The sequence below is a fragment of the Crinia signifera genome, chromosome 3 (genome assembly GCF_055691185.1).
Source record: "Crinia signifera chromosome 3, ASM5569118v1, whole genome shotgun sequence".
In the NCBI taxonomy this organism is placed as follows: domain Eukaryota; kingdom Metazoa; phylum Chordata; class Amphibia; order Anura; family Myobatrachidae; genus Crinia; species Crinia signifera.
The window spans coordinates 36,127,841-36,140,236 of record NC_139219.1 but is presented as its reverse complement, the minus strand read 5'-3'; the positions used below and the strand labels follow the sequence as shown (position 1 = coordinate 36,140,236).

General features: G+C 46.3%; 1 protein-coding gene across 3 annotated transcripts in view; it reads right to left on the bottom strand.

Moving 5' to 3' along the window:
• Window positions 1-12,396, bottom strand: part of PLCB1 (phospholipase C beta 1) — a 632,132-nt gene that overhangs the window by 114,297 nt on the left and 505,439 nt on the right. For all 3 annotated transcript variants that reach the window (XM_083175630.1, XM_083175632.1, XM_083175631.1), the window contains exons 15-16: window positions 10,905-10,978; window positions 1,385-1,481 (exon numbers count right to left, since the gene is read on the bottom strand). In XM_083175630.1, coding sequence (XP_083031756.1) covers window positions 1,385-1,481; window positions 10,905-10,978 — 171 coding nt within the window. The remainder of the gene's footprint in view (window positions 1-1,384; window positions 1,482-10,904; window positions 10,979-12,396) is intronic.

Sequence of the window (12,396 nt, the reverse complement as noted above, 5' to 3'; positions counted from 1 at the left end):
TGGCGGGACTTCCGGGTGTTGGAGCTATGCTCCGTGTCTCGGCAGTGGCTTGTTGAAAAAACAAAAAGGAAACATTGGTTCTCCTTTGCCATCGATGTAGGGGGGGGGGGGGGGGGGGAGATTGCCGCGGGTGAAGATGCTGCCGGGACCTAGCAGTGGATGATGAGGGTAGAGCTGCTAATGGCACTGTCAGATTAATTGCTGTGCCACACGCCGATTATATAAACAATTATGCAGATGGAGAACACACTCCTTTTTATATTTAGACACCGAGGTGTAAACATTATAGTCAAAAATATGTCGGGTAGGAAAAACCCAAACAACAAAGACGTTTTTCTTAATTGGTCAAAATACCAAATGATTCAGGCAGCATTTAACCCTTCCCGAGCCACAAGATGTTTCATGTGTCGATAATGGTTATAATGAAATTCGGAAAGTACTAGACTTGGTGGGAAATTCAATGGGGAAACTTACTAAGACGGGAGTTCTATTTCACATTGGGGCAACCAATCCGATTATTTTACCTTCTATAAGTTGCTAAATAAATAAGAAGTAAATTCTGATTGGTTGCCCATAGCAACATCCCATCTGTAATAGAACTCCCATCTGTGTGTTCCAGGGAAGGCACACAGCTCATCCCCAATACCTATTCCTGCAGGGGTGTTCCAAGAGAGGAAGGTGTATTATGCACTCCCTATCCAAGCCCCCTCTTCTGTAGCTGGCAGTGTACTGTGCAAGTGGTGACGGGTTGGGATCATTTGGTCTACAGCATGATGGCCGACAGTCATTAGATCGACACCATTAGGTCGACATGGGAAAAGGTCAACATGGGTATAGGTCGACATGGGAAAAGGTTTACATGGTTATAGGTAGAAAGGTCATTAGTTCGACAGGTCGTTAGTTCGACAGGTCATTAGTTCGACAATGTCTAGGTCGACAGTAAAAAGGTCGACATGGGGTTTTTCAGGTTTTTTTGTCCTGAATGTCAACACAGTCGACGTGGACACAGTTTAAAGTGCATCGCATGCGCTCGCCATGCGTCGGGCACACTATTTTATTCTCCCACCATGCCCTAGTGGATGGTAGGACATGAAATACCGCCTGTCGGGACACATGTTGGCTCAAAAAAGAGTGAAAACTCCATGTCGACCTAGATCCATGTCGACCTTTTCCCATGTCGACCATAATGCTGTAGACCAAATAACCACATCCCGTAGTAAGCGCAGAGTCCACTGAAAGTCTTTGGGAAAAAGGATGACTTTGTTACACTGCTGCTGTCAACAATGGACTCCTGAGAGGCAAAAAGTAAGGAATGGGTGCAGCTTGTGCCCCTCATCACTGTTATTAATCTGTGACATGCTCTGTGCTTCGATTCTTTTCTTACTTTTAGATGTCTCAAAAGACTCAAACTTCACCGGCTGAATGTAGTTAACCAGGTTAGACATCTCCTCTGTGGCACTGGCTTCATTCCCAGCTGTCCCCTGCAATGACAAGACACACAAGTCATCATTATCTTCTATGGAGTAAAGCTTAACTTCACCTTTATTTCATCTTCATATTCTGAACCTTGCATTGCCTTATCGGCTGATGATAGAAGGACACATTTACTAAAGTTACATGGGGGACGATGTATTAAGCCTTAAAAAGAGATAAACACAAAGAGGAAAGAGTGCTAAACATCCAGTCAATAAGCTCCTGTCATGTTATAGGCTGTTTGAAAATCACAGTAAGGAGCTGATTGGCTGGTCCTTTATCACTCTTTATCAACCTCCACTTTATCTCTTGTTAAGGCTTAATACATGTCAGTGGCAAACGCAGGATTTTCAGAAGGGGGTTTCCAGAGGGGCGGAGCAAAGCACGGAGATGAACACTTAGGTGACCCAGTATATGCCAGGTCAGTTCAAGTATTATAGATAGACCAAATGTATATAAATAATAATAATAATAATATATATATATATATATATATATATATATATATATATATATATATACACACACACACATATATATATATATATATACATATATATATATATATATATATATATATATATATACAGCGTGGGTGTAACCAGGTATAATCCAGGAGACAGACAGACAGCGGCACTCAATGGGTTTTTGAAAGTGGTTTTAGTGGTACTCCAACGTTTCGGGGACTAGCCCCTTTGTCTTACACCTTGACAAAGGGGCTAGTCCCCGAAACGTTGGAGTACCACTAAAACCACTTTCAAAAACCCATTGAGTGCCGCTGTCTGTCTGTCTCCTGGATTATACCTGGTTACACCCACGCTGTATTTTGGATCCTGAGGGCACCTGGGAAGCTGTTTGTAAGAGAAGGAGTGCCAAGCCGCAAATCCCAATATATATATATATATATATATATATATATATATACAGGGGCGTCAACAGCAGTGTAGACCCGTGGGCATAGCAATGTATTGGGGCACCTACCGATCCTCCAGCGGTAGGGGAAGCTTTGATGTCCTGTGGGTGGTAGGGGGTATTATATCACCCGCTCAGCATGTAGGGCCTGGATCAGTAATTTCCACTAATTACACCTTTACTGCACAGATGGTGGGAGATTGGGTGGGAGAAGGGGGCATTGGGCTGAATGAAGGGGCCCTGATATATAACTTCCAGGGTGGTAGAGGATGTTTAATATGCAGAGGAGGGGTGTATAGTGGAGTGGGCTCATTATTCATAATTTTCTGGTGGGAGGACAGCTTGCTTGACTGCAGATATCTCCAGTTTCCAGGAATTAAAAACTAGAGAATCCCACCTACCAAATGATATTGGTGACTAGGGGATCAGAGTTCAGGAGGCAGAGCAATCTGCCAACGAGTATATAAAACTACATACCAGGTGTGTGGAGCTGGAGTAGTAACCAGCTGCTGGAAGGCTGATATCTCTGGTTTTGGGAACAGTAGAGACAAGCTACTAGTGTCCATCAAAGGGGGAGAGTCCCAGCTTTTGGAATATACCCTCAGAAAAACTCTTAATCAGACAGAACCTGAAATATCTGACTGGGAAGAGCAATTAACAGGCTTGGATGGGGAGCACTGCTTTGAAGTCCGATATCTCCGGTTCACAAGGGCCGATTTTTAAAATTCTTGTACCCTTGGAAAGAGGGGATCCTCAGCTTTCAGCCTAGGGCCCTTAGACTCCTGGGGGTTTCTGAGTACTCAGAAACCCCCCCTGCGTGCGCTACTGCATGTGGCCCATTGAGTGATAATGAGGAGCAGGATACTTGGGAAAGAGAGGCAGTAGCATCTTCCTATTCACTCAGTTTTACTAAACTCATACTTGACAATTGAATGATGTCCAATTATTGATCCTAGAAGCCATACCGACCCACAGGGACACTGGGGAAACCCCTAGTGATCTTCACTGCCTGAGGACCCACCCTAACCTCTTGGGATCAGGTGTTCTAGACTAAAGGATGCATGGTAGGCGGTGCACACAGGCCCACACCACGCTCCCTGCCCTACAATTATACCTAGGTTACACTATAATGCACAGGACTATGGGATACTTTCTATAGTGCATTGCTGTTTTTAGTCTTGTCATTATCATGCACTAATAGTATTTACTATATGCATATATTTATAAAGAGGCCCAGACACTCCCTAATTGTTAGCCACACCCCCTCTGGAGGCTGACCACACCCCTAAGCATGGGCACCTACCATAACATTTCCGGGTGGGTTCTTCATGCACCAGTCTGACACCATTTATAACAGAGCTCACTGATGAATTGAGAAGAGGGTTTGCACATATTAGCTTGATTTAGAGCGATCATATTGTAGACTGTGTCCACTGTATGATACAAGGCTGCCTAATACATGATCTATATATAAGGCTAACTACTCCTCACCTCTATAAGGTGAAGTACCGCCACTGACCCCTGGAGGCCACTCGACGGATCCAATTACTCCTTTGTGTGCTAAAAGATGTCATAACAGAAAGTGAATGCAATTTTTGCAGGCATACGGATCTGTTTCAACCTTGCTTGGAGAGAGGGAGTTGCGAAGACAGAAATGGGACTGGGGGGTTGGGTGGAGAGTTTGTGGGCTAAAAACTGTCACAGCTCAAAGTGAAAGTAAAAACTGTCACACCTTAAAGTGAAAATACATTGCAGCAGCCGTCATTTTGATGGGCTTGTAACTAGTACTTTATAATACATAAACCCTGCTACTAATATAAACTAATATGGATGATCAGATCTATGATATAACCAGCTTTAATCTAGGGGTTATACACTATATTCAATTGTAGTAAAATGTAATGCATGTGATTCTAATCATAATGTTGAAGTAAGTCTCAATATATACAGTACACAAAGCAATAACTGGTTATCAGATAAAATCACTATATAACAGGTCAGTCTTGGTTATCTCACAACACTGACTGATTCATCTCAGCTACAACTACATTTCAAATAAACCCACTCAATTGGAGTAAATTATAGCTGTACAGTGTACTGTCTGAGCTTATTTCACTACACAGGGGATAGAGTAGGACAGGGGTCAGTGCAGAGGCGTACTATAGCACCGCAGCCCCCGCGGCCACGGGGGGCGCTGTGCATGTGTGGGCGCTGGGGGGCTGTGGTGCTATAGTTAGCCCCCTCCCGTCCGCCCATCTGCCGCCCGCAGCCTTACCTGACTTCACTGGTCCCGTCCCAGCTCCCTTGCTGGCTTCATTCTTCTGCTAGTGAGACGAACCACAATAAAATGTCCGCCCCATATAGCAAACAGTTCTCTGAAACTGTCTGCTGTATGGGGGCGGACATTTTGTGTTGGTCCGTCTCACTAGCAGAAGAATGAAGCCAGCAAGGGAGCCAGGACTGGACCAGCAAGACAGATAAGGCTGCGGCGGGGGGCGCCCCCCATTAGCGGCGGGGGGGCGCCCAATTCATAGTTACGCCACTGTGTCAGTGTATTCTTCTGGTGTCATACATAAAATCCTGTATGGCCATAATAAAACACATGTTCCCATCAGATAACAGACAAAAAAAAATTAGAATTCTTCAAATTTGTGTATTTTTAGAAAAATAAAAAAATTATCGACAAAAGGTTCATTGTCAGAGTCTAAGGGGTAAATGAATGAAAGCTTCTAAAAATGAAGAAAAATGATGTTGCCCATAGCAACCAACCAGATTCCGTCTATCATCTAAGTACCTCACTTTTAGTGCGTACAGATGGGGTTATTTTGGTCCATTGGCAAGGACGGTACGTTTGCACGGTGACCGATGTTTTGTGAATGCGCAGCCGCATTTCTCTGTGCATGTGCATACGCCGGGTGTGTGCGGCCTCGGAGAATAGACTGTTTGCTGGGTTCACGCACCCAAGGCTGCAATCGGGGGGCGTGGGGCGGCGCCGGATAGCCACGCCCATGGGAATGCCCCGTGCAGTGGCGTGACTATAGCCCCGCAGCCCCCGTGGTGGCGGGGAGGCGCTGAGGGGCTGTGGGCGCCGATCTGCGGGGCTATAGTTACAACTATATTTAACAACCCCCCCTTACCCCTCCGCATGCTGCCGACAGCGCCGCCGCATTCAGGGTCCCGACTCCCGGCCGCAGCGCAGATCTTGTCCTGGCTCCGTCTCCTCCTGCAGTACTTCTAATGAAAAACAACTATGAGAAAATGGCTGCCCCCTAACAGCAGACAGTTTTTGGGGATGCTAGAGGAGGCGCGGGCCTCCTCTAGCATCCTTAAAAACTGTCTGCTGTTAGGGGGCAGCCATTTTCTGATGGTCATTATAGAACTGCAGGAGAAGACGGAGACGGAGCTGGCTGCGGGACCCTGAATGCGGCGGTGGCATGCGGAGGGGTAAGGGGGTTTTTAACTTAACTTGGGAAGGTGGGTGGGAGGGCTTGGGGGAGGCGGCGCTGCCGATATTGGCGGGGGGGCGCACAAATTCTAGCTACACCGCTGGCCCACGTGGGTACTTGGGGCGGGCAGCTGACATCACCAGATGTCAGCTGCCCGCCCACTTCCTTCCGAATGCCCGCCCACATCTCAGAGTATCCGTAGATGTGCGTGTGCCTTCCACATCGTTCGATGGTCAGCAAACATCGGATGATGTGGGTGTTCCCCCACAGCCTGCGAATGGATGTTTATGTTAAACATCCATTCACAGACCGTGTGTATGAATGTGGCTTGCGAGGGGGGGCCTGAGAGGGGGGTGTGCGTATCAGCATTTGCAGGGCGACGTCTGGCTGGACTCGCAAGTCTGCGAATTGGCAGCCTGAATCAACCAGAAAAAGGTCCAGAGTGCATCGACATTTGCAGCATCTCTTATTAAACATATAAATGAATGTGTACAGTCCAGCTACACCCCAATGATTCCATCCAATGTTTTCTTGTATTTCTCAGGGTCTGACCGTACAGTCACACATTACAGTATGATGCTTTACCTAAATTGTACCACAAGATGGCGCCATGCGCACACTATACCCTTTATCTAGTCATTTTATTCTAAATAATGGCGACATTGTAGTAATAACAAATGTTTTTCAGTCAGCGTAACAACGCATTCATGTATTTTGAGGTAAACTTTATCATTGAATTTATTTTTGAACACACTGTTCTGATGCTGAAGAAAAATTATACATTTACACAGAGAAAACATACATAGTTATCTAGTTGCCAATTCTTAGATGATGTGTAAATAGTAAATTGTTTAATAATGGCAGATAATCCTGGATAATAGAAAATTACCTCCAAAGTGTTGTCAAGTGTACAACTGTATGATAAAACTTCATTTACACATCATCTAAAGGGCCATAGATCGCTTAGAAATAGAGAGCGGATCGCTTGGTATGGTATGTGCCCTGCAGTGATGTGCAGTCCCGTGTGCCGCTATCACCCGCAAGTAAAGCCAATATGTGCACTGGCTTTCCCTAGATTGCAGGGCTTTGCCTATTATAAAAATAGGCAAAGACCCAATCAGCACGATCACTCAGCACAAAGCATCGTGGTGTGCTGAGCGGGTGTTCCGCTATGTGCTGAGCATTCATGCTGCAGCACGTCACTCAGCCAGAAGCCGGGTCACCCCCGTATGTACGGGGCTTAAGGGCTATCTGCCATTATAAAACAATATTGCAGTGTGCAGGCTAACACCTCATACAGGTTGAGTATCCCTTATCCAAAATGTTCGGGACTAGAAGAATTTTGGATAACGGATTATTCCGTATTTCAGAATATTTTTATATTTCAATGAGGTATCTTGCAGTTATGTTCTTTAAACACATCAAACACATGAAATACACACAAAAGATTTTATTAGTGTATGAAACAAGGTTTGTCTACTATCTCAAATACTGAATTTGAATGGCAAGCAATCATTTTCTTGCACATATTTAGTGCCAGTTACAGTGGCGTAACTATAAATTTTGCCCCCCCCCCCATGACGTCACACGCATAATGGAGAAGCTGAAGCAGAAGAGAGGCAGAGAGACCAGCAGACACTGCTGCTTCCCCTGGCTCCAACGCATCCCAGGCTGCCCCAGCACGCCCATCCTGTACACAGTAGCCAATAGCCGGCTCTGTGTATAGTCAATTGAATCAGTGGGGGGGGATTTGTTGTCTCTGTCATGGCCACACCCACGCTGCAGCTGACTCAACTCCGGTGCTCAGCCAGTGGGCAGCAGCAGGCAGCAGCATATCAGTGTGTCGAGCGGGTGCCAGCGCCCACACAGACCCCACTGCCGCTTCCTCCCCCAAGCGGCAGCTGGGGCTGCCTTACAGTAGTTACGCCACTGGCCAGTTATATATCATATCCTCAGTAGTGCCAGTTACAGATGTCCCAGTAGTTTCCATAGTTTCCAGAATTACATTCTGGAAACTATGAATAAGGTATATTTTGGATAAGGGACACTCAACCTGTACTACAATGCAAAGTATTGCAAACTATGAAGCAAAATCGCGTTGTTGAGACCAGAAAAAATGGTTCCAATAACTTTGAATGAATACAAGACCAGTGTCCTGAGGTCAATCACCCGCATGTGCAGAGGCGTACCTAGATAATCGTGGGCCCCATAGCAAAAGTTTGTCAGGGCCCCCTATTTAGCAACTGATGGTGATAAATGTATGCAAAACATATACTTAGACAGCAAAGATGGGCCCCCTTCAGCTCTGGGCCCCATAGCAGCTGCACCCCTTGCACCTATGGTAGTTACGCCTTTGCGCATGTGTGATATCATTGTCCGTTGCCTTTTCCATTACTGTACATTCACATCTGGGTCCATACTGTATATGACACCTGTATATGCTGCAGAAAACCTACACATCTTTAGTCTGTATGCAGGTCGATAGGCCGGCAGTGTAAAGGTCAACAGTCAATAGGTTGACACATAAAAAAAAAGTCGACATGGTGTAGACCGACATATTCAAAACATCAACACAACCAAAGCATGGGGAGCACTGCGAGCAATGCGATCGGATGCAGTACACTAATACAGTGCCAATATCAACATAAGCATCCGAAAAAAATCAAAAACGCATGTCAACATTTTTGACATGTCGACATTTTGTGAATGTCGATCATTTGAACACGTTCACCTAAACCACGTCACCCTTTTCTATGTTTTCTACGCTGGCCTGTTGACCAATAGTGGTCAATCCACTGACTGTAGACCTACCGTATTTACTGTCAACAAAACGATCCACACCCTAATCCAGTTACTGAAATGAGCCTCTCTGGGTGGCAATGGACTCCAAGAATTCTACGTAGTAGATTTCAAACCCATGGTTACAGTAATTTAAATTTTATATAGCGAGGCGTTCCGATTCAGCCTCTGACTTCTAGCCACTTTCTACGCTTTCTATTGTATGAAATGATTTATTTAACATTTGCACCATGAAAAAAGAAAAACTGAGGCATTCCAAAATAGCCCATTGTCCAGCTGAAAACGCCAGGAAGCTGTGAGAGTATTCCTGGAAGACGCACCACTAAGTATCCGCTCTCTGGCACATCCTTTGCTTCTCTTGGCATACGCCAGAAGAAGTGACACTTCTCCCTGTTCCAGGAGAAACAGCACTTGAGTTTATTGATAGTAATTCTTAATGCACTTCAGTCCTTCGCAGATGGCTAAAGCCCAGCTCGCTAAGATAAAAATCAGCACTGCGTACTGTGGTGTAAACTAACGGAGCTGCATTGGGTTTAATGAGGAAAATTCCAGTGACGTGCGTGCTAGTCACTGGTATGAAATGTTAGAAGAAAGTATAAGGTGACTCATTGGACAGATTTCACAGTTCAATTACTGCAAAAAACCCCCTCTTAGTAGCAAAATAACAAAAACGAATAATAGTTCTCGCATACAATAATACCTTACCCAACCCTTGTTATAATCATAATACAAGCCATGTTTATATAAAGATACTATGCTAGTGACTTTACACACTTATAAAGCACTACAGCGGGGGTAGGCAACCTGCTGTGGAACTACACAACATCCTGGCATGTCCGGTCATAGTATTGCCTTTAAATCTGTGGCAAAGCATGCTGGGATGTGTAGTACAAAAGCAGCTGTAGTGCCGGAGGATGAATTGCACTAATTTACAGCCCTACATGCTCCTCATCTCATTGGTGAGACTTCAAGTGTTTGCAGTACATGATGCCTGCCTGGTGGTGCTTAGGGATGGCCATCATTGCCATTGATGGTTGCCATCGATGGCAATTCAGCAACTGGCCATCGATAGTGCTTAACTATGCAATGGATGACCATCGATATTTTTACATATCGATGGTCATCCATTGTGTTTGATTGATTGGCCTGTGGGCCAATCAAAACACGGGGGTGGGACTTCATGGGTGACGTGGGCGGAGCTATGCTCCGTGTCCCAGCACTTTAAAAAAAAAAAAAAAGCAAAACTTCGTTTTGCTATTCCATCTATGGAGGGAAACCATCTGGTACTCCCCCATCGATGGCAAAAGTATTCGACATCGGCCATGAACCATCGATAATTTTGAATCATCGATGGTCGATGGCCATCCCTAGTGGTGCTATTCAAGCGCTGCGCCGTTCGGCCACGCACAGCCGCCAGCGCCGACATTACCGTTATGTTGTTCCGTCATTTTGACGGACTGGAACTAGCATCTGTATAAAAGTCTGCAAATAATAGTTTTATTGCAATAGCCGCAACTATCTGTACAGCTCCATGGGTGTAGCTAATGGCACTAATTTACGGTATGTGGACAATGCGCCTGATTCTGTGACGCAAGTCCACACATAGCTGTGAATTTGTGTGCAGCAGCTGTGAAAAAATATGCAAATGTTACGATAATCCCACGTGGCTGTGTACAATAACACAGGACACACACATCCCGGCGCATCAGGCCGAGAAATTGGATGAAAAGTGTCATATCGCATGTTTTACCTCTAATTTTGATCCGATGCACGGTCCCGAGTGCATCAGATCACAGCCACAGATCACAAGTGCGGCCTTTTAGCTGTATCGGAACCGGCAGCCTTGGCTAGGATTGCATATGATACATTATATGCAACAGGACTGCTTATCGTGTATCGTATGGGATCCTACCACCCAGGAAGCTGCCGGGGAGTTCAAAGGACATCGTATCCGATGTCTCCCCTCCCAGAAAATCGCACAAGGGTAACGGGGCCTTTACCGTTTACATTTTCTAATGTCATGTAGGATTCAGGTTGTCTCTATGACCTATAGACTGGTTATAAACTAGCTACCATTCATAGAAGAAGAAACAGAAAGTACCGCCCCACCAGACCGCCCCACCTAACGTACCGCCCCACCAGACCGCCCCACCTAACGTACCGCCCCACCAGAATCTAACGTACGTCCCCCAGTTGGAGGCAATGAGGCTCATCCTACATGTGCAGAATATCATGCAGATTACTGATGTTGCAAACATATATAAGGAATCTTACTTCATCCATGAAAGATTTCTTACAGTCATCGTCATCATCATCATCGTCTTCTTCACTCTCTATATCGGCTTCGCCTGGAAGACAGAGCAAAGGAAAAGTAAGAGACAAAGTCCCATTTCAGTGATGATTTTACCCTACAATGAAATTCACATCCACGTTTAAATGAATACCAATATGGCAGGCCCAATAATGCAGTGGTCTGGTCTGGTCTGTCCAGGTGTAGATGTTATTTGTTTTAACCCCACATCAGAATATGGGGATCACTTGCAAAATTTATTGGCTGGGAGGGGCAGCCAGGTTGATGTTGCGGCAAAGAGGGCGGACAGTCGGGCGCGATGATGCGATGGAGTCATTATGGCCCCTTGACGCAGGGCGGGGCCACGACTACCCATTTCCGAGCTATTTGAATCATCGGCCACCCAGACTGGCTCCACCAGTAAGTCCATTGAAAAATAAATCGCTTTTAGATTTTGAAGTTCACTAACTATTCTGAAACTCCACATTTCAGTAAAACCTATTTTTTTGCCAAGCTCAGTTATATTAAAATAACTAAGTAGAGACATCATTTGGAAAAAGGTTGAAACAAGATGTAATGCTGTGCTTGCCAGTACAGTCACATATGACGTGTGCGCAGACCTTGTGAGCAATAGTCATTTATAAATCATGTTTATCTGCTTAGAAGTGTGGTTTTCAGCAGTGCTGTAACAAGTCCTCCCGGTGCACTGTGCTGGCCCCGCCTCCTTAAGGTGTGCACAGGGGGTGGGGTCGCCATCACCTGGAAACTTGGGCCACTGTATTCCACACCTAAGACCTTCTTTTGGTTGCACAGGGGACCGTTGGTGTGCGTCTGCGCTTGTGCACCCATCCTACACAGCAAGCGTGGCGGAGATGGGTGCGGGGCACCGGGCAGCCTCATTTCCATATGGGAACGCCCAGCGGGTGCGGGCAGCTGACATCACCGGATGTCAGCTGCCGCCTTGTCCTCGCACAGGGCGCCCGTAGTTTAGAGTCACCATATAGCAGGCTTGCCTACCCTCCCGGAATGGCCGGGAGCCTCCCGGAAATCGGGTCCTTCTCCCGGCCCCCCGGAAAGGTGGGCAAGTCTCCCGCATTCTGGGATTTGCCCCGCTCCAGCCTTGCCCGCTGGGTAAAATTACATGAAATCGCGGGTACGCGGGGAGGGGGCGGGGCTTAAATGACGCGATCGCGTCATTTCGCGTCATTTCGCGGCATTTAAGCCACGCCCCCTCCCTCTCGGCCCGCGAATCACGGAGGTTTTCGTCATGGGGGGCGGGGCCAAGTGATGTCAGCCTTGCTCCCGCCCCCCTGATGTGTTGCCTCTCCGGGCTTCTCCCGGAAAGGTGAAGATAAAAGTAGGCAAGTATGCCATATAGGTGTCTCTGAACTGCGAGTGCTGGAGAAATCATTTATCGCTGGGGCACACTCCCATCACTGGCAATATGGTTGCCAGCGACCATATTCCCAGCGATTT